At 38.1% G+C, this 27,908-nt stretch overlaps 1 protein-coding gene across 1 annotated transcript in view; it reads right to left on the reverse strand.

Annotated features, from left to right (window-relative positions):
* Positions 1-27,908, reverse strand: part of LOC117298529 — a 106,123-nt gene that overhangs the window by 62,497 nt on the left and 15,718 nt on the right. The window contains exons 10-49 of the mRNA XM_033781832.1: positions 27,598-27,691; positions 27,206-27,320; positions 26,674-26,848; positions 26,403-26,454; positions 25,943-26,080; positions 25,133-25,344; positions 24,289-24,422; positions 23,785-23,990; positions 23,462-23,607; positions 22,539-22,721; positions 22,061-22,213; positions 21,090-21,232; positions 19,368-19,438; positions 18,607-18,770; positions 18,183-18,349; positions 17,353-17,533; positions 16,304-16,456; positions 15,432-15,689; positions 14,582-14,744; positions 13,685-13,863; positions 12,994-13,132; positions 11,782-11,991; positions 11,237-11,303; positions 10,849-11,012; positions 9,869-9,996; positions 8,951-9,092; positions 8,279-8,515; positions 7,862-8,065; positions 7,446-7,580; positions 6,474-6,686; positions 5,928-6,137; positions 5,256-5,347; positions 4,767-4,827; positions 4,011-4,272; positions 3,211-3,451; positions 2,740-2,794; positions 2,198-2,453; positions 1,083-1,329; positions 820-865; positions 406-658 (exon numbers count right to left, since the gene is read on the reverse strand). Of these exons, the coding sequence (XP_033637723.1) occupies positions 406-658; positions 820-865; positions 1,083-1,329; positions 2,198-2,453; positions 2,740-2,794; positions 3,211-3,451; positions 4,011-4,272; positions 4,767-4,827; positions 5,256-5,347; positions 5,928-6,137; positions 6,474-6,686; positions 7,446-7,580; positions 7,862-8,065; positions 8,279-8,515; positions 8,951-9,092; positions 9,869-9,996; positions 10,849-11,012; positions 11,237-11,303; positions 11,782-11,991; positions 12,994-13,132; positions 13,685-13,863; positions 14,582-14,744; positions 15,432-15,689; positions 16,304-16,456; positions 17,353-17,533; positions 18,183-18,349; positions 18,607-18,770; positions 19,368-19,438; positions 21,090-21,232; positions 22,061-22,213; positions 22,539-22,721; positions 23,462-23,607; positions 23,785-23,990; positions 24,289-24,422; positions 25,133-25,344; positions 25,943-26,080; positions 26,403-26,454; positions 26,674-26,848; positions 27,206-27,320; positions 27,598-27,691 (6,449 nt within the window). The remainder of the gene's footprint in view (positions 1-405; positions 659-819; positions 866-1,082; positions 1,330-2,197; positions 2,454-2,739; positions 2,795-3,210; positions 3,452-4,010; positions 4,273-4,766; positions 4,828-5,255; positions 5,348-5,927; positions 6,138-6,473; positions 6,687-7,445; positions 7,581-7,861; positions 8,066-8,278; positions 8,516-8,950; positions 9,093-9,868; positions 9,997-10,848; positions 11,013-11,236; positions 11,304-11,781; positions 11,992-12,993; positions 13,133-13,684; positions 13,864-14,581; positions 14,745-15,431; positions 15,690-16,303; positions 16,457-17,352; positions 17,534-18,182; positions 18,350-18,606; positions 18,771-19,367; positions 19,439-21,089; positions 21,233-22,060; positions 22,214-22,538; positions 22,722-23,461; positions 23,608-23,784; positions 23,991-24,288; positions 24,423-25,132; positions 25,345-25,942; positions 26,081-26,402; positions 26,455-26,673; positions 26,849-27,205; positions 27,321-27,597; positions 27,692-27,908) is intronic.

A 27,908-nucleotide genomic window follows, 5' to 3' on the forward strand; every position in this document is an offset into this window, starting at 1 on the left:
GTCGGGAGAAAATAACGGGGAAACCCACCCTTGTTTCCGCACGTTTCGCCGTGTCATGACATGTGTTTAAAATAAATCCGCAATTCTCGATATCGAGAATTGATATTGTTTTAACATTTTTTTTAAAAAGTAAAGCATTTCATGGAATAATATTTCAAGAGAAGTCTTTCACCATTACCTTCTGTAAACCCTGTAAGTTATTTGTAAATCTGTGAACTTTTAATTTGTTTTCTGTTCCGAAAGTGTCCAATGGCTTTAACTTATTCCTCAAAGGCTAGCATTCTATTTTCACTCTTACCAATGTGGTGCTCATCACCACTCTCCTGCTTCTAAGACAAATATCTACTGATAAACAGACAATTTTAAACAAAATATTTGAAAAACCTCATATTTTGACAAACTTACTCCACACTCATCGCTTGCCCAATAGGGAATCTTTCCATCTTCCCCCACTCATACGAGAACAGTGAGATGTTGAAGTACCACATTCCCATTCCTACTGATAGTTTGAAGTCACAAGGGTCGATTTCCAGCCAAGCCTTGGAGCTGAGCTGGGTTACTTTGAGGTCCAAGTTGAGACAGCAGTGCAGACTTGTGCAGTGGCTGTTTATACGGCAGGAAAACGTGGGTAGACCAGTGGGAATCTGAACTGGACAACCTAATGATTTCGAGATAAAGAACGTAGCTTTATTGGTAAGGATGACACACAGTGTTAAAATATACTTTCACAAAGTTGGTTGATATTTTCACCAAACAGGTTTCGGTTTTTTTTAACAGGCCAAATAGGTGTTAATTTTAGGAACAAACATTAAAATTTACCTTCATCAGGAAGAGGAAGACTACACGTATTCCTTGACAAGAAATTCTACAAAAAGGAAAATAAATATATTACGAATGTGTTATACTTTTCAGTTTGAATGTTGGCATTTGAAATCTAAAAAGCATTCCTGTTGGAAAAGGTCTCTTTTAATTTTTTAGTTGTACCACTTGGTTATTATAGTCACCTTCATAATCTAAAAGGTACTTCTGTTTGTATATGTCTCTGTTAATTTCTAATTGTACAAATTGGTTATTACAGTCACCTTTAGCCCCAAACTGCCAAGCACCAAATCCACTGCTACATTAGTTATTTCCCCTGTTATGGTGTCCAGGTAACCAGCGATTGAACCATCGCCTGGTAGGGAGAAGGTAGCATTTGGGTTACAGATCGGGATGGGTACACGGGCTCCCTGTAACAGGTTGATCGGTGTGCAGGTACCATCTATGCACAGGGACACCGAGAGGTCGATCAGGAATTCTTTCTGGGCTGTTAACTTGTCAACTGTGAACCTGGTTACGAGGAAAAGAAAGAAAGATGATAAAGTATGAGAGCTAATTCTATTAACCACATTTTAGAAAATTTGGCTTGACTCTGCTTGCTAACTTCTGGCAAGCCAATCTTTCCTTTGAGTCGTCTGCTTGCCTGACTTAAAGATAAGATTAACTTTATCAACATTATTCCTTACTATATTTATGACTCTTTTAACCTACCCTTTCATGTTTCCCTGCATTGTTATCGAGCAATGCATTTACACATTTTATGAGCCAGTAACCCACCCTTTCATACAACATCGTTTGTCCTCACCACTTTACTCCTATTGGTTCATAGCCACGAATTGTTTCTGAAATAAAGACTTTGACTGGCTGTAATATTCTCCCGCTTTTTTTCTGGATCCTTCCCTTGATCCATTTCCCTTCTTTATATAATTGATGACTAATAATAGTAGTAAATGTTCCCAAACATCTCTATTCACCATACTTAACATAGTATCAAACCACCGAAACTATTCTAGTTTAGGGAGTAAAGATCTTCCACTAAATAAGATAATGTGTTTCAAGTAGGCCTATTATGTAAACAAGATCAACTTTGTGAATAATGGTTACCAGTGATTATAAGTTTTCCGATCTATGAATTCTAATACATATTAATTTTGGTTTTAACCCTTACACTGATGTGTGTTAGCACTCTATACTCAGTACTTTCCCGAGTCCTGTGAAAAAAAAATATCACAGGCATATTACTCGGGTGTGATTCGAACCCACGACCCATGCAATTCTAGAGCAGTGTCTTAGGCAGATCGAATCCTATGTTTTTGCAGCGGGTACCGCAGATATTAAATTCTAACACACTTCTAAAATTAGGCCAGTAGTGACTTACACTATGTAAACAGTATCACTGATGTCAACTGTCCTTTCCACACCCCAGTCATATTCAAAGAGAGTCAAGTTTTTAGTCCAAGATCCAAAACCAACAGACAGCTCGAATTCGCAAGGGTCTAGAACGACCCAAGCTGTGGTAGATAGTCGCGTGAAGATAAGATCCAAGGAGGCACAGCAATGGATACCAAGACACTGGTCGTCTACTGTACAGGTCAGTATGTTCGTTGAAGGTGGTTTATTCATCAGTGGGCATTCTATTGGGTTGAACATTAAACAGTTTATTAGAAGGAATAGTTTAAATGTGTTTGTGCTTTATTAACACAAAACACTTATTATTTACTTGCGATATTACAAATTAAGACTAGTTTAGACGTATATACACGTTTACTTAGAAGTAGGCCAAGGCCTTTATCAAATAATACCTTGAGTTTAAAGTTTATGCCCTCATTTTAAACATGCCATGATATCTTTTCCTAAATTGATTATTGTATTTCCTTTGCAACTGTTATAAATGATAAGGAAGTAAAAGACTAAACTTACTGTTCTCTGCTGGAGCAAGCACAGTCAGGTCACAGCGCTGATTAGTGGTAAACTCCTGAAGAATAAAACGGAATTTACATTAAAAAAAAAAGCAATTTTCGTGAGAATTTTCAAAGTATTGATATGCTCCGATGTGTGTTAGCAATATATACCCAGTAAATCACATGCATATTACAAATTTTTCTCCTACAGAGGTCGGGAGAGTATACAATACACATCGGTGAACATGGGTGAAACCAAAATTTAAATTCTTTATCCCCGATGCAAATTTCCATAAGGTAAAATAACGTTAATTTTATGTCCAACCTTATGGTTAGATTCATTGTAACAGAATACTAAAACTTACAAATACATCACAAAAACTTTAAAATCATTAATCTATACATGTATTTACAAAATGAAGGTTAAAAAAGTAAATTAAATTTGGATATACTGTTGAACCAAAGTCTCGAGTAAATTCAGTTGACTAACCTGAATTCCAAGTTTACGTAGACCAGCCTGGATCGCCAACTCGCCCACGTTGCCTCCGATGTCCCTTGCTAGTGCAGCAAAGCTTCCATCGCCAGGAAGCTCAAAGGAGGCATTGGGATTACAGAATGGTATGGGGATGATGGCATCACTGAGGATCGGGATTGGAGTGCAGTCACCGTCCAGGCAGAAGGTCATATCCAAGTTGATCTGGAAGGATTCCTCGACCTTGTCAATGGTTAGACTGTTGGGGAATTTGAAGCAATCGTTTACCAATAGAAAGTATGAGAAAGTGCTGATTCATTGCAGTATGTCATGAACAATCTTTATATTTGTTCAATTATTTAGACACGTAATTTTTTGTAAATAAAATTGTATACATAAAATATGACTACACACGAAAAAAAAAATACATTAAGTCTACAAACATTCCACCTGTAATAAAATACATACCTGGGCCCATTTCATAGAGCTGCTTAAGCACAAAATTTTGCTTAAGCAAAAAATTCATTGCTTGGTAAAATCAGATTACCGGCCAAGACTCCACTCAGTTGTTATGCTAAGTAAACAACAGCTAAATACTAGTCATAAGCAATGCATATGGCATGACATTTTGGCCAGAAACATGTGTAAAATAAGCTAGCTATCTTCGTGCTTAAGCAATTTCTTTTTTAAATTGGCCCCAATTAAGGGTTGAACAAAGCTATCTAGACCTATTTAGCAGTCTCCCTGTTGTGTCAGTATCTTTAATCAAAAAAACACCATAAAGTTTACGAAAGAGTTGAAATTTCTTCACTGATTACCTTAAAGATACTGCATTGCCAATGGTGACCTCTTCTTGTTGACCCCACTGATAGGTGAAAATGTGTAGGTCTTTACTCCAACTTCCCAGACCAAGTGACAACTTATAGTTACAAGGATCAAATATGAAGGAGACATTGGTGCTGATTGGGGTGAGTCCAGGAATTGGAAGCTCGAAACAGCAATCGAACCCAAGACACTTCTCTGGAAGAGTGCAGATGAGGTAACTCGGTAGATGTGGAAGTCTGACATCTCTAGGACAAACTGCAGAAAAACATGAAGAACATGTAATGATTGAGAAGTGTTTACATATATATATTAATAACCACATTCGGTGAGAGATCCTCTAATAAAGTGATGTTTCTCTAGTTTATGAAACTAAAGGTAAAGTCAATTTACTTATTGCTATTCACAAGACATATTTTAAGATTGAATCTACAAATTATATTAACAAAAATGTATTACTTGATGGTTTTACATAAAAAAAACTGCATTTCTACATGGTTTTCTGTAGTTTTTAACATATCTATTTAAAAAAAATCTCTGTATTTTAAACTCATCTCAGCCTTTGGATGCCATGTTTGAATGTTTTTTAATAAAAATAATACAAATAGTAATAAAAATAAAATAAAAATACAGTCAATTGTCTTCTAGGCAGATATTTTGAAAACATTTTTACTGTTGGTTTTGTATCCTTCTCATGTTTAGTTATTTTAACTAGACTACGGGTGGCAATTTTCATCTCCAAGTTAACCCACCTCTATGCCATCCGTTGTTTGTGACCTGCGGTCGGACACAAGGTTCTTGACTGATGAAATTCTACAAAAAGATACATCACAAATGTGTCAATGAGATTGTTTCATATGAAATTCGAGGCAGTGCATGAGGATAAATCAATGTATATTACCTTTGTTTGAGGCAACATAAAGTGTATAGACTATGTTCTTTTGCAAAACTGTCTCGCTTTATATTCTACTACCGCTGAAGAGATTTTTCGGAACTCGAGAGATTTCTCTTCTACCGCGGAGTAGATGGTTGAACTTACCTTAAAATATAAACATTTTATAATTTACTAATAATATGATAATATGATACAGCGGGCAGCAACTTACCGATTAAATACTGCAAGGGGACAGGGAGAAGGCAAGGTGTAGCAAACTTTGCATTTCTAAATGCTTACTCATAGTTACATAAATAAGAGGTCCATAGAACCTGCTTCACTTTCAAAAACAGTCTGGTTTACTTACTGACAATCCGAGAGCAGTAAGTACCGCATCGATACCCGACTCAGCTGCATTTTTTCCCACCATCTTCAGGAAGTCTGACACAGTCCCATCACCTGTTGAATACAGTTCAAAACTTATTTATTGTAAGTTTAACTAACGTTTTTAACTTAGTGCTTTTCCATAACTTTTTAAATATCGCGGTTTGTGGTTTCAATTATTGGCTGGTCCATTTTGTGGTTTATATTTTTTGAAATCTGTTATGCTTTTTGGTTATTTCTGGCTCTTGTTTGCAGCTAATTTTAATGTGTACAGCACGTTGGGGTCCAGCCATGGATGTAAGGCGTTTATAAGCGTTGTTTACTATTATTATTATTATTATTATTATTATTATTATTATTATTATTATTATCATGTTTGTCTCGTAAAAGCAAGAGGGCTGGCTCAGTTGCATAGAGCTGTTTAAACACTAACAAAATGTTCTTATTAGTGTTTATTAAATAAGTGTCTTTGCTCAGCGAATGAACTAAATGACAAAGCATCTCCATCTTATCTAGGGCCTAAGACATCGAAAGACAGTCATGTTAATAGCGCATGAGTACATTCATAATTTTCGAGTATATTTTGGACCTATTTAAAAGTCTTTACAAATTTTCACAAACATGTTCACATCTCATTTTACTATTTCGAAAGTACCTGGAAGGGCAAATGTTGCGTTCTCGTTGCATAACGGAATAGGTACACGCGTTCCTTTCAAGATGTCAATAGAGGGCGCTGTATCACAAATCGAATCGGGAAGACAAAACGACAAAGCCAGGTCCAAGACAAAAACCTTGTCTTCGGTCAACTTGTCGATGGTGTAGATCAAGGTTAAGGCCTTGCCGATCTTTAGCTCCTCTTGGGTGCCTGATAATAATAATAATAAACGGAAGGTGTACTTTGTTTCTCCGTTCACAAAAGTTTCGAAATGGCATCATTAGAACCAACTTGTATCAAATAGAAACCACGTCTTAGAACAAATAGTTGCAATACCAAGGTCAAATTACCAACAATGTTATTTTCCCTCTAATTGTCAGTCCTGTGTTTGTTCACTTGATATTATTTCTCTGAGTGGTTTTATCTTTAATTAAACCTTGCCAAAATTGCCCAAAATTTGCATCTGTATGCACCCAACTCAACTTTGCATAACCCCCCTGACGAGAACCCATGATCTGTAGATAACACTAGCTACAAAATACTCACCCCAGTGGTAGTCGAATATCGTGAAGGTTATGGACCACTTTCCAAATCCCATGGATAGCGTAAACTCGCATGGATCAAGTTCCAGCCATACGTTACTTGATAACACAGTGATTTGAAGATCCAGATCAACACAGCATCGCACACCGAGGCAGCGATCGTAAAGGTCACAGGTCAATGTGCTGGGAAGACTAGGGAGAGTTACGTCAGTGCACACTGAAAAACAAAAACGAAGAACACTGCTTCAAACAACATGCAAAATTATGTTTTTGGTTCACTAGTTGTATTGGTTTACACTGTAGGGAACTCATCAGCTGCGCCCCCAGTGTTGGACTTGTAGAAAGTTTACTTTTGAGTTGTCATGTGACAATCTTTCTCATTTTCTATAGCATGGCTAGAGATATCGTATAATTTCCTATAGCTTCGTTTCTTATAGGAACACATTTATTTGAGTGTGATTTCTTTCTATTTTGATAGGGAGCATGGCTAGAGATATCTTATCATTTTCTATAGCTTCGTTTCTTATAGGAGCACATTTATTTGAGTGTGATTTCTTTCTATTTTGATAGGGAGCATGGCTAGAGATATCTTATCATTTTATGTTTATTGACACCTAAATTTCTGTGATTTTGAAGATTCTACTTTGATCAATTCAATTAAATTCAATTCACTTTAGTTCCAAATCCAAACAAATAAACAAAACAATTAGGAGAGAATAAAGAATTATGTTTTACAAGCAAATGGAATAAATAATTGATAATACATGAAATAATACTATAATACAACATTTACAAGCAAAGGCAAAATATAAAGTAAGGAAAACAAAGCAAAAACCAAACAGAGCACAATGTGATGGAGTTGGAGGGGGCCCATAAAAAGCAAAGCTTGTGGAGAATGGACTTATGTAGTAAGAAAGTTGGATAAATTTTGTATAAAACCACCCAGAAATGAACTACTTGATTATTTTGTTCATACCATCCTGAGTTGTGGAGGCACAGGGTCCATCGTCAATCTTATCTCTCAGACCAATAAACTGTAGGAGAATGTTGATGGCTTGCTGAGCGGCATTTTGACCAACTTGAGTAATAAAATCAGTCAAGTTTGTCTTCCCTGCGTATCAAAACAAAATTAGTAGTAAAACAATTACAAACACCTGAACAGTATGTCAGTGTATAACCTAAGGGCTCAATACAAATGTATGACAAGGCTGGCTATTTTATGTAACATTTTATTTTAAAATTAAGATTTATATAAATTTTCGTATTTCATCCAATTCATCCAATTACTATAGAGGATTTTACGGTTTAATATCGCCAAAAACTTTGTTATGTTAAAAGTTTATATAAGGAGGGAATCCGTGACAAAAATGCAAAGATCAAAGTTGTTCATACCTGGCAGAGAAAGTGAAAAGTTGGAGTTGCAGAATGGAATCGGCACCCTGTAGTCCTGAATGATGTCAATTTTAAAGATGCACTCCTCCCCGTTGATGGGGCAAACCGATGCTCCGAAGTCAATCTGGAACTGCTTCTCATCATCCAGTTTATCGATTGTGTATCTCAGTGTAAATGGTCCGATCTTCTGATACTTCACATCGCCTGAAAGACAGCATAACAACATTGCTTTAAACCATTCTTTATCTTACTTTTTTAAATCTTTAAAGTGCAAACTTAACATCTATTAAATCGTTCGCAGTACCTGCTTCTAAAACATAGGATTCGAACTGCATCATAGCCACCGGGCAATCTTGGTGAATCTAGTTTGTATGACGCTGCTACTTTACTTAGTACTTTTTTTTTTAAAACACTCACCCCAATCGTAACTCAACAGTACTTTAGTGTACCGAAAATGCTGAAAGGCAATTGTAATCGAGAAATCACACGCATTGACGTCAATGAATGCTTTGAAGGAGCGGCTGAACTTGAACTCTCGAACTTTGATGTTCAGTTCAAGACAGCAGTCAATACGGAGGCAGTTCTCACTGATTGAGCAGTAGGCAATCTCGGCGACCTTCCCGGAGAATGCTGGTAGTGTAAATGTTCCACAACCTGAATGGAGATGAAGATAAAATGTCAACACAAATTTGAATATTCTTGTAAAGTGCAATCCGTCATTTTCAAATAACAAACATCATCATCATCATCATCATCCTTCGTCCTTGGACGGAATAGTAGAAGCAGCTTTGATGAAGTGGTGCCAGGTTGCTTTGTCCCTCATGAGTTGCTGGGTCTCGTTTGGATTGAGATTCGTGTCTTTGGTGATGGTGTCTGCGTAGCTCTCTTTCCTCCTGCTGTGATTTGGATGTCCGCCAGGAGGATTCCAGAAGATCAGGTGCGAGATGGACTGTACGCAAACAGTGAACAGCAAACTGAAGACGTATCTGCTTTACGGTTTCGGAAAGTGGCGGTAGGTTGAGTTGTACACCAGCTCAAGAGCTATTTTTAAAACCTTTTGAGCAAGGTCGCACCTCTTTTCAAACTTACTTCTTTCACCATCAGAGAGTCTAATTTCTTTCTCAGCTCTACTTCCTGTTGTCTCAAGATCCCTTCCTTCAAGAGCACCGATGAGTTGAGAGTCGCTCAAACTGGCTGGTGTCGGACAAGGTTCTTTTCCATCCAGAAGTCCCTGTTTTTACAAAACGGGAGATGAGAGATGGAACTCAGTCACACTGTGCAAGTTTTGTGTTTTTTTCCCCTAGCTCATCAACAAAATGTTATACACATAGCTGCGTACATTAAAGCCTGACGATGACTAGAGAAAGCTAGTCGAAACGTTGAGACCAATTCAAAAACTGACTCCGCGGTAGTACAGTTATTCACAATCCTATAAGCTAAAGTAGTCGTCCCAGCCTATTTGTCTATACCTTTTGCCCGGGTAATAGTTAATAAGCAGGACAGTTCTTTTCAGAACTGAGAAGTCTCCCGAACCCCCGAACATCTACTCCGCGGTAGTAGAATGAAGCAAGACAGTTCTCTAAGAACAAACTGTACCTGGCAAGTAGATACACACATGGTGTTACCGCAAACCAAATATATCTACATAAGAGCCACCTTTATAAAGGCTGTATTATAATAAGGAGATGAGGTCTGGTAGATGGCTGAGAAGTCTGAAACCCAGAACCAGTATTTGATTGAACTCTTTTCTATCACATTCTTTTTGTTCTTTTAATGACAGCCAGTATTTTTCTCTCTTGTTCTTTCATCGTGTTGTCTTTTATGAAGTAGCATTTTGGTTGTGCTTTTGTGAATCTTTTGTGTAATTCCAAGCATAATTTGAAAGTCTGTAAATTATAAAACACATTGTTAAGGCAGTGAGCATATTTTGACAAAGCAACTCTAAATTTTATGGACAATAAACATTTGATTATAACCCCCAATTGACACAATGATAGGCCTACTTACTTCGTCAATGCCAAGTTCCTCCACGACATACTCAAACGCTGCCTCTAACCCTGCCCGGATAAGTTCCTCGCCTGTCTCTTTGATCAACATATGTAGCCTGGCACGGCTGAAATACTCCTCGACGTCAACTAAAAGACAATTACGAAAAGTTGCAGTTTTAGCCGAATTGTGACGTCTTTTGTGACGAAAATGTTGTAACTGCAAAAGTCTTGTGAGATATAATTGGGCAGATCTCCACACGGGAAAGTAGATCAGGGGTCAAACTTGGTCAATCTGCACCTTCAAAACGTGTGTTACTAATATAGTTAAAGACACTGGAAACTATTGGTAATTGTCAAAGACCAGTCTTCTTACATGGTGTATCTCAACATAATGCATAGAATAACAAACCTAGGACAACTTGAGCTCAGTTGGTCGTCGAAGTTGCGAGATAATAATGAAAGAAAGAACACCCTCCCTTGTCACATCAAATTGTGTGCTTTCAGATGCTTGATTTAAAGATTTCAAAATCTAATTCTGAGGTCTCGAAACCTATTCGTGGAAAATTACTTGTTTTTCCTCGAAAACTACGTTATTTCCAAGGAAGCCGATAATATCAACAGCTCTCTATCGCTCGTTACCAAGATGTTTTTATGGCAATAATTATCTTGAGTAACTACCCATAGTGTGCAGTGCCTTTAAGTATTGAATGTGGAATTGGATGGTTATTGGTATCAGGTAAAACATGGGAAAACAAAGGGGTAAGAGAGTCAAAACTTGGTAACGCCCACGCGAGAGGAAGGTTTTTTTTCGTGACGAGATGGAAGATGAGTTTAAGAAAGCTTACATCTCTCCTATGGGTTACATTCATACTATTTTGCGAAATATATCGTACAACTAGGCCTATTGTTTCGTTCAAACAGCAACAGTTTCATAAATGGTTTACACCACTGAGACAAACGTCCGAGAGTGTATTAGAATCATGATTTAACGTGACCTACTTTCTGGCCAAGTGAATGTGCCATCAGGGTTGCAGATGGGAAGTGGTACAGCGGAATCTTGAAGCACATCGATGAATTCCAGGCACTCTGCGTCCCCACTCTCAGGGCAGAAACCCACGCTCATGCTGACAAGGAGTTGAGTTTTCGTCTTTTCAATGCCGAACCTTAAATTGAGTTAAATGAACAAATTACTTGTGCTGTAACTGAGCTCAATCCAAGCTTTGAAAACCCATAAGAAGAACGTGGTTTTAGGTCCGCTACCAAGAACTTAAAAACACATTTCAATTTCCCCATTGAATGTGTAAATTATTCAAGTTTTAGGTAGAAGACGAGCATGGGCCGATTGCATAAAGCAACTAAATAGAATTATTTACAGAAGCAATCTTACCTAAGATGTAGTTTCATGTCATCAACAAAGGGGACATCAAATGGAACTGGTACCTCCCACTGTTTACCTGAAGCATAAGCATTCCAAACAAAATAATTAAATAATGCCCAGAGTATATTAAGATGGGACTTAATAACCTCCGTGTTGCAGTCACAATTTCAGAAAATTTGAAAATTCATTTTATATTGTGCATTGGTTTCTATATACGACCTTCGTCGGAGAGAGCAACTTTCTAATGATTATAAGAAACAAAGGCTACAGCTGCAACGATGGAAGCGCAAAGATTTGTACGCCCACAGTGTCAACGAACATCATCTATTTGGACATGTGGTGATAGACTTGATTCAAGTCTCAATCTCGTGCGAGAGGTTCCTAAAAGCATATCCACCATCAAAATGTAGACTTCAGTGTGGTCCCGGCGGTTGGGGAGTTTTCTGATGTTAGGCGATGGCACTGAAAATAAAAGGACTCTAACGGGATGGGGACTTGAGTCAAGTCTACGTGATGATGGCGCCCTACTCAAAATGACGTGATACCCCACTTACCCCACTCTGCCTCCAGTATTTGAACAGTGTAGTTCCACGAGTTGACTCCAATGATGAACTGAAACTCACAGGGATCAAATCTCATGAATGCCTTGAAAGCCAGAGACACCATGAAGAGTTTAATGTTCATACAGCATTCTACACCAAAGCAGCTCTCATCAATCTTACAGTACACATTCTTAGGTAGAGATAACTGAAGTAGAGGACAACCTATGGAAAAATTGAAAATAAGTAGGATTTGAAACTTTGCATGGTGGGGAATCCGATATATAATAAGGTTTGCGGTAACACCATGTAATGATGATCTCTAAATGAGTTGGATGGGGGTGGTTCTGAAAAGAACCATGGTTTCAACTCGACGCTTCGATCAGTAAAGTAAAGGCAATACAAACTTACTTGGAAGTACAGTAGCTTCCGCTAGTGTTTTAAAAGCATTTTGATATTCTTTCCACGTAAGAGTAATGTAGTTATGGACAAAAAATACATCATTTTTTGTTCCAAACTTGTGAACTTGAGAATTATGATCTGTCAGAAACGATTCTTAGATTGAGTATTCCAATGCGAATTATAAATCTTGCGTGAACTACCGCTCCGGATTTTCGGCGACATCTCAAAAACTGCTACAACCTTTTGAATTATATAGAATAAAAGGCACTGAACACGTTTGCTAATGGGGGACTTTTGAACACTAGGTGGCAGCAGACTTACCAGGTAAATTTCCATTGTTTACGTAGTTCTGAGCATGCGCACATTACCGAGAACAATGGATTTTACCTGGTAAGTCTGCTGCCATCAAGCGTCCCAAAAGTCTCCCATTGTTTTAGACCAGTATTCTCACTTGGTGTATTCCCAACATGTGCATTAAATAACAAGCCTTTGAAAATTTTGACTCAATTGGTCATTGAAGTTGGAACATAGAAACTCACTTGTTGTACAAATTAATGTGCTTTCAGGTAGAAATAAAAGACTTCTGGCCAGAAGGTCTTTTATTATTTTTAGTGAGAATTTATCTCTTTCTAAAAACTATGTTACTTCCGAGGGAGTCGTTTCTCACAATGTTTTATGCTATCAACAGCTCTCCAATGCTCGTTACCAAGTAAGGTTTTATGCTAATATATATTTTGAGTAATTACCAAATGTGTACAGTGCCTTCAAATCAATCAAATTTTTTCAAAAACCAAAGGTATACGTTAAAAGAGAATGAACATTTACGGTCTTCGGGTTCTTTGTATCGCTGGAGGAGCATCTTTCTGTCTCCTTGTGAGCTAAGACCTCTCTGTTGAAGCTCAATCCTTAAAGCATCGTTGGTCATAGACTCGGGAAGAACACACGGCTTGTCGCTCACAAGTTTCTAAATAATGGAAAACAAATGCTTCAGTTTAGAAGCTATCAATAGATTCACTTTTTGTTTTTTTTTATTGTGAAAGTCATGCACCCTTGGTGGAAGGACACTGACTTGACATTCTTAAGTCTTACATAAAATAAACATTTCTTGAAGAAAGCAATTTATCGTATTTATTTTGATAATAGTGACAGTCCGTGCGGCATTGTAGGTATGCACCAATTTGACCTGGAATATGACTTGGATTCAATATGACTTGGAATGCATCTCGAGTTAGAACGAATAACTCTTCCTAACTTATGATGGGCTCAATTTGTCTTAACGTCTTCGGACAGGGAACGGAACTCGTCCTAAGTCCTAGTATTAGTCCTAAGTTAGGATGAGTTTGGTGAAATCGACGGCCGACATTGCAACTTTGTGGCTGTGTCTGACGTCAGTGCACGAGTTCAACTTATACATATTTTGTTTTTGAAAGAGTATTGTTACGCTAATTTGAAATACTATGGTTGGATTAAAAGAATTGAAAGATCTAAATTCCATTTTGTTTTCTTTTAAACTTACGACTATCGTCTTGACAACTTTAAGCAGTTCGTCTGCTGTATCCACCAGTTTGAGCTTGCGGGCAAATGCTAAGATGGAGCTTATCTTTAGGTTCCGAAGAGTGAAGTTCTTGAAGGGTGATCCAGAGCCGATTTTGGGCTGTGGAAAGCCAAGGGCTTCCTGGGTTTCATCCCGACTACCTGGCAGTAATGAACAATTAAAGCGTTAGACACCATTTGTAATCGTCAAAGACTAGTCTTCACATTTGGTGTATCTCAAGATATGCATAACATAACAAACCTGTGAAAATTTGAGCTTAATCGGTCGTCGAAGTTGCGAGATAACTATGAAAGAAAAAAACACCCTTGTCACACGAAGTGGTGTGCTTTCAAATGCTTGATTTCGAGACCTCAAATTCTAAATCTGAGGTCAAGAAATCAAATTCGTGGAAAATTACTCCATTACTCTCCCCATTACTCGCTACCAAGTAAGGGTTTATGCTAATAATTATTTTGAGTAATTACCAATAGTGTCCGCTGCCCTTCAATACATATCTTTTTCAACACGTTATTTCCAACGAACAAATAAGTTACAACGAAATGTGCGCACATTTTGAACTATTTCATTTATTCAAATTGTAATAATAGTGAGAAAACACTAGCTGTAAGTGTTTTTGCCGGAAGCACATGGCAGCGGAAATGAATATCTCTTGCGGGTCTGATCACAGCTTAAAACTGGTGTGGGTATAAACCCGTATAATATTCTTTATCCCCGACGCAAATTTTACACCAAGTGAGAAGACTGGTTTTTGACAATAACCAATAGTGTCCAGCGCCATTTAATCCCTGATGCAAACGTAAATATGCATTTTATTAATAAGATCACCAAGAACAAAGGGTATTGGTGTTTTTGTCTTACTCGGTGTGACTGCCTGGTTGAGAGGTGATTGACGTGGGGGTGGTTGCTCAGCTTGGTTGGGTCGCTCTGTTGAGGTGGATGGAGATTCTCCCCGCTTCGGAGTCGTGTCGTTCATTTTACCCGCCTTATCCTTGGGCAAAGTTCCTTCTAACACTGTTTTACCCTGTGTTTCGAATTTGTTGAAGGAAAACAAAGTTGATTCATTATAATTTACAACAGAAATTACGAAACTCAACATTGCAAAAGCATTGTTTGAGAGGTGTGTGCGTTTCGTTGAGGGGAGATTCTGAAAGGATTCGAACCGGCTCTAGCTATACCGGGCAACCTCGGTTGTCTAGTTGGTAAGACACTGCTCTAGAATTGCAAGGGTCGTGGGTTTGAATCCCACCCGAGTAATGTGCCTGTGATATTCTTTTCACAGGACTCGGGAAAGTACTGAGTACACAGTAGCAACACACATCGGTATAATATGGATAAAAACCAAAATTAATATTCTTTATCCCCGATGCAAAATTAACATCTATTGAATCGTTTGCAGAAAGCCTAAACATAGGATTCGAACTGCCTCTAGCCACCGGGCAACCTCGGTAGTCTAGCTGGTAAGACCTTGCTCTAGAATTGCAAGGGTCTTGGGTTCGAATCCCACCCGAGTAACATGCCTGTGATATTTTATTCACAGGTCTCGGGAAAGTACTGAGTATACAGTGCTAGCACACATCGGTGTATGGGTAAAAAACAAAATTAATATAGATTTTGATGTAGTTAGAATTGCCATAAGTCAAACTGTCTTTTTTTCGTGACATCATCAATTGTAAAAGGGGAATAATGTATTTTAATGGGAATTACTTACCTTCCAAACTACTTTGTAATCGTTACAGACTTGTATCCATTTCGGTATCTCCAGTGGTCGTTTAGCCAAGTAGTTACTGGGATCGACGTAACCTTCTTTCGCTGCTAAGTCCGCAGCGGTCTGGTTGTCATCAAGAGCACTGTCTAGAATCGAAGCTAGACGGTTTGGTTTAGTTTTCTTCATTGATAGATGGATGTAGTTAGGTGGTGCACAAGCTGTGGCACTTTCTACTCTGCCAATCTCAGTACCAGCTATAACCTGTTTTGGGGGAATGCACCAAAGTATGAATAATCCAAGTTATAGGAACTTTAGAGGTTAAAGGCAGTGGACCTTATTTGTAATTACTCAAAATAATTATAACCATAAAACCTTACTTTGTAACGAGTAATGAGGAGTGGTTGATAGTATAAAACATTGAGAGAAACTGCTCCCTCTGAAGTAACGTATAGTTTTCGAGAAAGAAGTAATTTTCCACTAAAATATTTGAATTTGATTTCGAGACCTCAGAATTAGATTTTGAGCTATCGAAACCAAGCATCTGAAGAGTACACAACTTCGTGTGACAAGGGTGTTTTTTTCGTTCATTATTATCTCGCAACTTTGGCGACCAACCAATTGAGCTCAAATTTTCACAGGTTTTATTTGTTATTTAATGTATGTTGAGATACACCAAGTGAGAAGACTGGTCTTTGACAATTACCAATAGTGTCCAGTGTCTTTAATATGCATCGATCATATCAAAATATAATCGAACTTCAGGCTCGATTCAGCTTGTGCAGCAGTGATAACTCTCGATGTAACATCATCTTGAAACCACACGGATACTTAACAAAATATGCTAGCTCTTTTGATCAAGACATGTTTTTACTCACACTTGTTGATAGCGTTTCTGATAGTGTGTCGTTGGGTATAATGTTATCAATGAATATCTTAATGTCTCGGAATGAACCTCCTTTCGCTTCAAGGGTGACCTGGTTTGGCTTCCCGAGGGTTCTGTAGATCTCACCAGAAAAGGGCGCCACCAACTACAAAACACATCAATAAAGACGAAGATTGTTCCCATCATACATTTCAGACACATTAGATTTCAGCGAGCTGCTAAGCAACAATTTTGCTTAGCATGACATTTCTGTTTTGATAAAAACAGGATTACCAACCAAGTTTCCATTTGTTGCATATTGCTTTCCTACTAACAATCAGCTGTTGTTTGCTTGTCCTGAAAATCACGTGGAAATTTGGTTGGTAATTCTGTTTTTATCAAGGGAGAAATTTCTTGCTAAGCTTTGTTTGTGCTTAGCAGCGCTATGAAATTGGACCCTGGCGGTACCTCAATCCTCCAGTAAGTTTAAAGATTTTCCATCGCTGGTCTCCGTAACTGGAACTCACTTCCAATTAACACTTCTTCTGAATAGTTAAAAGGACTCTTAAAACACATATGTTTAATCGTTCCATCTATTTTGTTTTTGAGTCTGTTGCTTTAGGTATTTTTGCTCTTCTATTAAATTTTCTCATCTAGGTTTGTAAGGCGCTCTACAAATACGGTATTATTTTATTACAGCATCCATTTTGTTAGATTTTGAAAATTCAAGAAGTATTAAATCCCAGCTACTACCAGGGCGAAAGGCTCAGAAAATTGGGGGTGGGGGACTACTACAGGGGCCGTTGCCACCTACTTCTAGGGCTGAAACATGGTTACCCCTTTTACAGTCCATACGGATGTAGGCTTGGGTATCATCAATCAGAAGCCTGACTGGTGGAGCAGAAAGCACTACCTCCCCAACTTTATGTAGCAAGTGTCACGACCGGGATTCGAACCCACACTCTGCTGATCAAACACCAGAGCTTGAATCCGGTGCTCTTATTAACCGCTAGGCCATGACACATTACTATTATTGTATGTGAAATATTCTGAATGACCTACCTTTGCTCCTTGAGGCATCTCCAGATCGACGCCCTGATCCTCGTAGTGTCCGGCTGAGTCAGTTGGATAGAACCCACCCGAGGCGCACTCTCCGGACCCCGGTGAACGGTACTTCCTCGGAAACTTCTCGTGGGCTTTCGGACCGAACAGCTTCATTACAAGAGACAGGGACTTCTGGTATCTAAAGAATAGCATTTGGTGAAATGATGAATGTTAAACTAATGTACGAGTTAATTCTAATGTTAAGTGTATCGATTAAAGGCAGTGGACACTATTGGAAGTTACTAAAAATGTATATTTGCATAAAACCGTACTTGGTAACGATTAATGGGGAGCTGTTGATAGTACAAAACATTGTGGGAAACGGCTCCCTCTTAAGTAACGTAGTTTTCGAGAAAGAAGTAATTGTCCACGAATTTGACTTCGAGACCTCAGAATTAGATTTTGCGGTCTCGAAATCAAGCATGATTGTGAAAGCGACAACTCCGTGTGACAAAGGTGTTTTTTCATTTATTGTTATCTCAAAACTTCCATGACCAAATCTGAGCACAAATTTGTACAGTTTTGTTTATGCATGGGTTGTGATACACCAAGTAAGATGACTGGTCTTTGTCAATTACCAACAGTGAGTATCCAGTGTCTTAAAAAAAAAGGAAGACGGTAACTAATTAAAAAAAAATTCCAAAATTACGTAACCTTATTTTGCTGAAAACAAACTTTAATTTAATGACTGTTCTAATAGAATTTTATAGACCGCGCTAGTGAATCGGGTAGGACATACTAGTTTAAGTTTTCCTCTCTTGTGTAAAAGTGATACCACACAAACTTACGAAACTTTGAGCGTCTGGTAAGCCTCCTTGACTGCCTTGATGGTGTTAAAGACGAGGTCGTAGATCTCAAAGAATGGAGCCAGGAGTTCTTTGATTGGTTCAATTGGTTCCATCAGATCCATCAAGATTGACTCGATCTCTGACTGGACTTGAGTCCTCAGGGTGTGCTGAAAACAGGAAATCAATTCAGTTTCGAAGTATGAAATATTTCCAAAAAGAAAACTACTGCTTTCTCCAGAAGACAATCAGAGCATACTGATGGAAACGTAGAGATGAAACGGTTTCTTGAGAACCACCCCAACTCATTTAGAGATAGTCATTACATGGTGTTCCTGCAAACCTTTCCATATCGTACTTCCACCATGCAAAGTTTCAAATCCTACTTAAAATACTCTTAATAATTACAGTATGCAACGTTCCTTACCGAGTCAAGGGCGCCCCCAGTCAGCTTCTTGATGGGATCATCTGCACTCTGAACCTCATCAACCCACACTTTAAGATCTCTCCTGATGTTTCCAAGATGCATGGCCAATTCTTCGATCATGTCGCCAATGACTTTGGGTAGATCAAACCAGTATGGTCTTTGACCTATTCAATGAAAATTTCACACCAAAAAAGTCAAACTCAAAACAAAGCACAAGAGTTCACAAAAACGTTACTGATCTCATCTTCTACTGGGCAAAATTTCATAGAGTTGCTTAAAGGCAGTTGACACTATTGGTAATTACTCCAAATAATTGTTAGCATAAAAACTTACTTGGTAACAAGCAATGGAGACCTGTTGATAGTTTAAAACATTTTGAGAAACGGCCGTCTCTGAAGTAACGTAGTTTTCGTAACAGAAGTAATTTTCCACAACATTTCAATTTGATACTTTAGAATTAGTCTTTGAATTCCCGAAATCAAGCATCTGAAAGCACACATCTTTGTGTGACAAAGGTGTTCTTTCTTCCATTTTTATCTCGCATTTTGTGCATAATTATGTCGAGATACACCAAGTGAGAAGACCTGTATTTGACAATCACCAATAGTGCTCAGTGTCTTTAAGCACAAAAAGAAGCTAAGCACAACAAAGTGATACAAAGTACCAGGAAAGGAAACCAGCCAAATTGTTGAGCAATATTTTCTGCTAAAGCAGCTCTATGAAATTGGGCCCTGATCATTATTAACCTCTCCTTAACGTACCTTCCTTCAAGAAGTTTGCTTTCTCCACATTTTTCTTAGCTTCAAATATTGAATCAACGGCCATTTTGACGCTGTTCAAAGAAAGACAAAACGTAATTTATAAAACTCATAAAATTCATAAAAAAAAAAATTCATTAAAAAAAATAAAAATCGATCAAAAACTTATTTGCCAATGAGCAATGAAGAGCTGTTAAAACAAAACACATTGGGAGAAACGACTCCCTCTGAAATAAAATTTAGTTTTTGAGAAAGAGGTATTTTTTCAATAAAATATTAAAAGACATCAGCTGAAGCCTTTTTTTTATACATGGAAGCAGGAACAAATAGTTGTACAGTAAGGGTGTTTTTATTTTTTTATTTTCTGGCAACTTCGTTGACGAATTGAGCCCAAACTTTCACAGGTTTGTTATTTTATGCATACGTTGGGATACACCAAGTGAGAAGACTGGTCTTTGACAATTACCAAACGTGTCCAGAGTCTTTAAAGGATATTTATACAGACGATTGGAAACATAAAGTAGACAAGCCCATTGAGAGAAGATGACATAATTGTTTTCACATTTAAAGGCAGTGGACACTATTGGTAATTACTCAAAATATTTATCATCATAAAACCTTTCTTGATTACAAGTAATGGGGAGGGATGGATGGTATAAAACATTGTGAGAAACGGCTCCCTCTGAAGTGACGTAGTTTTCGAGAAAAATGTAATTTTCTACGAATTTGATTTCGAGACCTCAAGTTTAGAATTTGAGGTCTCGAAATCAAGCATCAGAAACCACACAAATTCGTGTAACAAGGTTTTTTCTTCTTTCATTATTATCTCGCAAATTCGACGACCGATTGAGCTCAAATTTTCAGAGTTTTGTTATTTTATGCATATGTTGAGATACACCAACTGTGAAGACTAGTCTTTGACAATTACCAATAGTGTCCACTGTCTTTAAAGGATATTTATACCGACGATTGGAACGTGAAGTAGACGAGCCCATTGAGAGAAGATGACACAATTGTTTTCACATGGGTACCAAGGGCAATAAACTTATAGCTATACAAACATTTGATAGAATTGTTGTGGAACCCGCCTTAAAGGATTCTGCACTGGCCTCTTGCTACCGGGATAGCTTTGTAGTAAAGTTGTTCGACTTCTGCGGCAAGAGGGGGGCGGGGGTATCACTTGAAAAATTTATTCGACTGCGAGTAGTGTTACCTGTGGATTTATTCACAGGACTCGAAGAAGTACTTAGAGGGTGCTTAAATACACTGGACACTATTGGTAATTGTCAAAGACCAGTCTTCTCACTTGGTGTATCTCAACATATGCATAAAATAACAAACCTGTGAAAATTTGAGCTCAATTGCTCGAAGTTGGGAGATAACTATGAAAGAAAAAAAATACCCTTGTCACACCAAGATGTGTGCTTTCAGATGCTTGATTTCGAGACTTCAAAATCTAATTCTGAGGTCTCGAAATCAAATTCGTGAAAAATTACTTCTTTCTCGAAAACTACGTTACTTCAGAGGGAGCCGTTTCTCACAATTTTTTTTTTTTTTAACTACCAACAGCTCCCCATTACTCGTTACCAAGAAAGGTTTTATGCTAATAGTTATTTTGAGTAATTACCAATAGTGTCCACTGCCTTTTAAAAGACACATGCTGGTAACATAATAATTGTTGTCTATTAGTTTATTTTTCTATTATAGGGAACTTTTAACACTCACTTGATAACTCCCTTGAAAATGTCTCCAATGGCCGTCAGTGGTGATTTGAGTAAATCTTTGATGATGCCAGAAATACTCTCTATAGCCATCTGTATTGCTTCGGCTGCCGAGGGTAAGGTCACGGTGATAGCCTCATTGATCGCCTATTGAAATAAAAAATGGTTGTCATAATCGTTAAAGTGGACACTATTGGTAATTGTCAAAGGCTAGCTTTCACAGTTGGTGTATTGAATAAAATAACAAACCTGTGAAAATTTGAGCTCAATCGGTCATCAAAGTTGCGAGATAATAATGAAAGAAAAAAATAACCCTTGTCACACGAAGTTGTGTGCGTTCAGATGGTCGATTTCGAGACCTCAAGTTCTAAATCTGAGGTCTCGAAATCAAATTCGTGGAAAATTACTTCTTTCTCGAAAACTATGGCACTTCAGAGGGAGCCGTTTCTCACAATGTTTTATATCATCAACCTCTCCCCATTACTCGTCACTAAGAAAGGTTTTATGCTAATAATTATTTTGAGTAATTACCAATAGTGTACATTGCCTTTAAGCTTGATTGGGAAAGGACGACATAGCATTTATAGTCATGTTAATGTAGACTGGTCCCCTGTATTCATCCACATGGATAAAGACAGGTACTTGCTTTTCATAACCAGTGATTTCATTGGATACAATGATTTCATTGGATACACGTGCAGTGACGTAAGCATTCTGTATCTGTGTTTTGATTGGTCCGAGGTGACATTTGCGGTCGTCTGCATAATGAATCGAGGTGAAAGGTGAATATGGACGGGGATTGACATTGGCTAGAGGCCCCTCTATGGCGTTATTCACGAGCCTCGAAGTGTGACATCAGATGGTGGTCGTTAACTGCCTTCTTTGAAAATAACCTCTTCGGGCGCAAACTCTTGATGGCGCACTTTATTGTGTATCGCCTGTACTGGGAACGATCCTTTAACAGGTTTAACTTACACTGTAGAACTCCATGACGTCGGTCTTTATATCACTGAATAATTGAGCTGCCTTGTTGACTACCATGATCACGCCATGGATAGAGGGCGGGAGTTGATCTGGATCAAACTGTGAGAGTCTAGCAACGGCATTGGCTGCCACCGATCGCATACCCTGGAAATTACAAAAAAGATAGGGAATTTAAATAAATTGTGTTAATAGAGGCACAGTGTTTACAGAAAAGCTAGATGATTTTGTAAGTAATTCATAATGACAGGCTTAAAAGCAAATATTAAACTGAAAGTAAATAATAATATTCTGTTCCTAAGAATGTGTTTTGAATTTTTGTTTCGCGGTTTTCACGAATATACACATCTATGTTTTATGTAAGGTAAAATAAAAGATACAATCGAGACAGACAGATTGAGTTTTGCTAGCCGTTTTTAAAACGATAAAAACATTTATACCTTTAAGTTATTTCTAAACTTATTTCACTTACACTGATGCGGCTCGGGATATTTTCGAGTGCCTCAACGAAGTCATCAAAAAGTTTGTTGATACTGGTATCTCCTTTGAAGAGGTTAACAACGATGTCTACCGCCCTCACTATGTTTCCAACAACTTGCCCGATGATTAAATCAAAGACTTTCACCAGTTCGTTGATGCGTTCAACCCCAAACTCCTAATTGGAAAAAAACGCAAAAACATGTGGTGATTTTATTCAGGTAATTGATGAATCATAAAACATGACGAAAATGTAACATGACATTTCCGTTGTTTATTGGGAACCTGTCTCGCAAATGATTTTCCATAAATCAAATGTTTACAGAAGGTTGAGAATATTTTAATCACTATCTCTGCATTCTTAGATTGATTTGATGACATATAAAACAGGACTAACAGGGACAATTGGATCGCTGAGCTGAAATTAAAATGGATGTACAGTAATAAGCTCTTGTAAACAGGTGACATTTTCAGCGATGTCTTTTGTAGGTGATTGTCTGATGTTGTTCGGAAGACTGTTAAAGACAGTGGAAACTGTTGGTAATTGTCAAAGACCAGTCTTCTCACTTGGTGTTTCTCAACATATGCATAAAATAACAAACCTGTGAAAATTCGAGCTCGATTGGTGGTCAGAGTTGCGAGATAACTATTAAAGAAAAAACACCCTTGAGTGCGTTCAAATGCTTGATTTCGAGACCTAAAATTCTAAATCTGAGGTTTAGAAATCAAATTCGTGGAAAATTACTTCTTTCTTGAAAACTACGTCACTTCAGAGGGAGCCGTTTCTCACAGTGTTTTATACTATCAACCTCTCCCCATTACTCGTTACCAAGTGAGGTTTTATGCTAATAATTATTTTGAGTAGTTACCAATAGTGTCCACTGCCTTTAAGAAGCATGTTCCAAAGCGTAGGCTTACCTGTAGAATATTCAAATTGTACTCAATGTGTCCGTTGAAACAGAAGCGTGCTCTTGCGATATCCATTTTCGTACCCACAAGTCCAACTAATACCGTTGCATAAGCCTCGTCCAGAATGTCTAAACGAAGATGGCCGCTGAGGGGAGCTGAAGCAAATACCAAAAAGTAGTCAAAATTTACCATTTAAAAGTAATTTTGAATCCCACAATACATTTATAAAGAGATATTTTAGAAAAGGTACACTTGTGTTAGTTGATATCGTTTGATGAAGTTCTAATTCTCTACTTGTCTTGTTGAGGGACTAAATATTATTTCGGCTTCACCTATTTTGATGTCGAGTGCATTTCTGACCGTTAACCCAAACTGTGCACCGGTCTTGGAACTTCCAATAAGCTTCTCCCACTGAATCGCTGGGCTGGCCAAATGGAACTCAATTCCCTCCCAGAATCCACGCCGTACTCGCCGTCTGGACGGAGAACTCGCTCCCTCGGTGGACATCAACTCGGACGAGTTGGTGGAGCCCATGTATCTAGGAAAGGATGCATGAAGATAACAATTAATATCAGGTTTTTTTTAACAGAGGAACTCCAGAACCGTTTTTATAAAAGTCTACTTCTGCTTCAGAAAGTGTCCACACACGCTAGATATTGTGCTTTAGTTGAAACCGGGCAGATGCTTTGCTCGAAGATGTTGAAAGGTTTAATATTGAGCTTAGGCCTACTTGAGCACTGATTAACTGATAATTCAGAAAGCCCTTCATCCATTTAAAATAAAACATGAGAGTTCAAATCATCACCTTTTTAAATTCATGAAGCAAAATTACTTACTCCTCTGGATTGACAAACTTTGAGGAATGTTTGTAGACACCGTTTGGATGATCTTTGTAAAGCAATGATGCCTCATATCGAACATGTTCGTCTTCATCTTCATCCAGTGCTGACTTGAGGAGGATACCTGCCGCCTGCAAAATATACCAAAACTTTGTAATCAAAATGCTGAAACTAAGAGCTATGATCAATGTTATGATATGCAAATCCACCTACGCGATTAAACTGTTGGGGTAAAACTGTGGGGACACATGCTTGTGTCTTGTTACCAGTGCAACGACCAGGGCCCAATTTCATAGAGCTACTTAAGCACAAAATTTTGCTTAAGCAAACAAGTCCTTGCTTAGTAAAATCAGATTACCGGCCAAGACTCCACTCAATTGTTATGCTAAGTGAACAACAGCTAAATACCAGTCACAATCAATGTATATGGCATAACATTTTGGCCAGTAACATGTGTAAAATAAGCGAGCTGTTTTCGAGCTTAAGCACATTTTTTACTTAAGCAGCTCTATGAAATTGGCCCCATGGCACAGTCGGAACCGTTTTGGGACGTTATAGGTGGCAGCAGACTTATCGGATGAAAACACATCGTATCGGTAATGTGTGTGCTCAGGACTAACGAAAAATTACCTGATAAGACTGCTGTCAGTCTCCAATTGTATGTACAAGAAAATAAAGCTAAACACAACGTTATTGCCCTCATCAGATTATAGGGTTACCAGTCAAACTACTACGTCATTTGACCGGTTTCCAGTTCATTTTTTTTGCTAAGCAGATTTTTTTTTTTGTTAACCAATATTGTCTGCCTATCAGTTTCCTCAGAACCAATAAGCCCTTTTACCTTGTCGTGGTGATAGTCTCTCATAGAGTGCAAACCAGCTCTTTTCAGCAGAGGATGGGTGGTGGTCGAGTTGGTATAACTATGGATGTGAGCAAAGGAACGATGGAGGGCAGCATTGCCGAGAGCTTCAATACACGCTACCGTGTTGTGGTGGTATTCGTCCAGTTCATCCTCGGAAAGAGTTGTAACAGTTTTACTGTAGCTCCATGGGTCTGGTGGTTAAAACAAGATGCACTTACTGATGACACACTGTACTCAATTTCATAAAGCATGTATGCACAAAATCTTGCTAAAGCACAGACAAATATTGCTTAGCAAAAACAGGTTATCAGCCAACACTCCATTAAGTTTACTTTGTTGTGACTATGGGGCCCTACTCATTTTTTTCTGCTGAGCAAATCATAAATTTGTTAGCAGTATTTTCTGTTTTATGAAAATGTGCTCTGTTTTAATAATTAGTTTGAAGTTTATAAGTGTGATGTGGAGAGAACTCAAACTAAAGTTGGGTTAACTGAGTTGTAATCTCGCCTATGGTCACATTGACCAGTGGTTAGACCTGCTTAAAATTAGAATTTTTCGGGTTCGAATACCTGACCACACAACCGCTGATTTCACAGTGACTTTTATAAGTATCGTCAGCAAGTTGTTTTATCAACATTTCCTGATGTTGTGCAACTCATAATCATAGACGTTAAACAAGTGTTTGTACGAGAGGGATTGGTTGTCACCAGCGTGATTTTTGCATCCCCTTGTGGGAGTTTGCCGAGTGTACCCTTTGAGAGAAGATCATTTAAACAAACAAGGAAATACCATGAACGCCAAGTTTGTCCTCAATCTTCACAACGATCGCCTCAGCTTGGGATTTGTATCCAGCAGTCCACAGGTTACCAGCTAAGGCACCGAGTACCATCACAGCAACTCTCTGTGTCTCTGAGTCACGTAATGGCTCTGAAACGAATCAAAATGAGATGAGTCTAAGATGCTTCTTCATGAGCAGTTTTGAAGTCTAAATTCTCTATTTTTGTGATTACAAAAGCAAATACATTTAAAGGGTGTTGACAGGGTCATAGGGATACACATCAATATTGATGTTTCTTAAAGTAGAGCAAGGGAACTACAAGTTTTTTATTCTGATTTCTTATCCAAATAATAAGATGTTAGGGGTTGAACAGAGCATTGACTAGAGTGGGATTCGAACCAACGACCTCTGGATTAGCGTGCCGGCGCTCTCAAATAATAAGGTCAACGGTAATGAACAAGAATGGCTCACCTGGAAAGCGTTGAGGTTTGAAAACAATATCCTCCAAGGTTTCCAGATAATGCTGTAGAAATCAATATAAATTAAGGGAAAACATTTAAAGTGGACACTCATAATTTGTGAACAGAGCTGTTACAGAACTGTTGCGAATGTGTCTGTTAATGAAGACCATTAAGTGCAGATTTTTGTGAAAAGAAAGATTTTTTCCATTCAGTTCACTACTTATGGTCTGAAAGAGACACAAAACGCCTTGAAAACAGACTACGACATGAAGCTACTATACCTTTGATATAGCTCGAGTGAATCCAGAAGACGCAATGAGTAGTCTCTCCACAAGGTCTTTATTTGGTTTTGGAGACAAGAGGATGAGATCAGCCAGGAGAGACTGTGAAAAGTCGGTTTCCAACGCGGTTACAGCATCTAACATATTGAGTCTGTCTTCCTTGTCACGATGGCGTCTAAAAGAGAAACAAAAATATCTCTGAAAGGCAGTGGATACTATTGGTAATTACTCAAAATAGTTATAAGCATACAACCTTACTTGGTAACGAGTAATGGGGAGAGGTTGGTAGTATAAAACATTGCGAGAAACGGCTCCCTCTGAAGTGGAGTAGTTTTCGGGAAAGTGTAAAAATAACTTGTATTACTTCAATACTGTGTATGAACCAACATGTCTCACGAGTACATAGCTACAAGCCGAAAAAAGAACATTCAAACTCATTCAACAATATCTTCACAGACACTCGGGTTTCGTTGTTCGTATCCTTGTATTAATTTTAGATTCTGTAGATTTTATAGAATTTGCCAAAAAATACCTGGATAGTGGAAGTTGATACAAAGGTTTGACAATCTCAGCAAGTTTCCGTTCATCGATGTTATACACCAGGGTGTGTACGAGGTCCTGGTAGCAATGACTCCGCTCGTGAGATCCTGACGAAAAAAAAAAAACGAGACAAAAAAACCGTTCAGTCATTTCGTTTTTTTTTTTTAGCAAACATAAACAATAAGTAACCAAGTAACAAAGGTAACTCTGGGTAATTTGTGTATCATTTTGGGTTGAACAAAGACAACAATTGCTTACCAACTTCGTTATTTGTTTTTAAATACAAACATTTACTGGTTTAACTGCAATCCAGTAATCGGGCCTACGTAACGTTATGGACTTCTATAATGGACAAATGGTATAGCTGGGTTCATATTGACATACCTTCAAGTGGCGCATTCCTCATGCACGTCAGGTTACCAGACACCATATCCTTCAGTGTTGTGATGTCATCAATCAGGTGTTGACCGTCAGGTATCTGCAAACGACAGAGAATAATGAAAAGTAATAGGTGGGAAATACAAATTCAATAACTACCAATGAGAATGGTTTATAACGAAATACTAGTACTAGTCATGGTAAAGTTCGATATAAGTATGTGATATTTTTATATTGATTAAAAGAAAGAAGGTGGAGTACTGTCTCCTGGCGATGACTAGAGCAAGCTAGTCGAAACGTTGCGACCAACATAAGAA

The sequence above is a fragment of the Asterias rubens genome, chromosome 13, assembly GCF_902459465.1.
Source record: "Asterias rubens chromosome 13, eAstRub1.3, whole genome shotgun sequence".
Taxonomy (NCBI): domain Eukaryota; kingdom Metazoa; phylum Echinodermata; class Asteroidea; order Forcipulatida; family Asteriidae; genus Asterias; species Asterias rubens.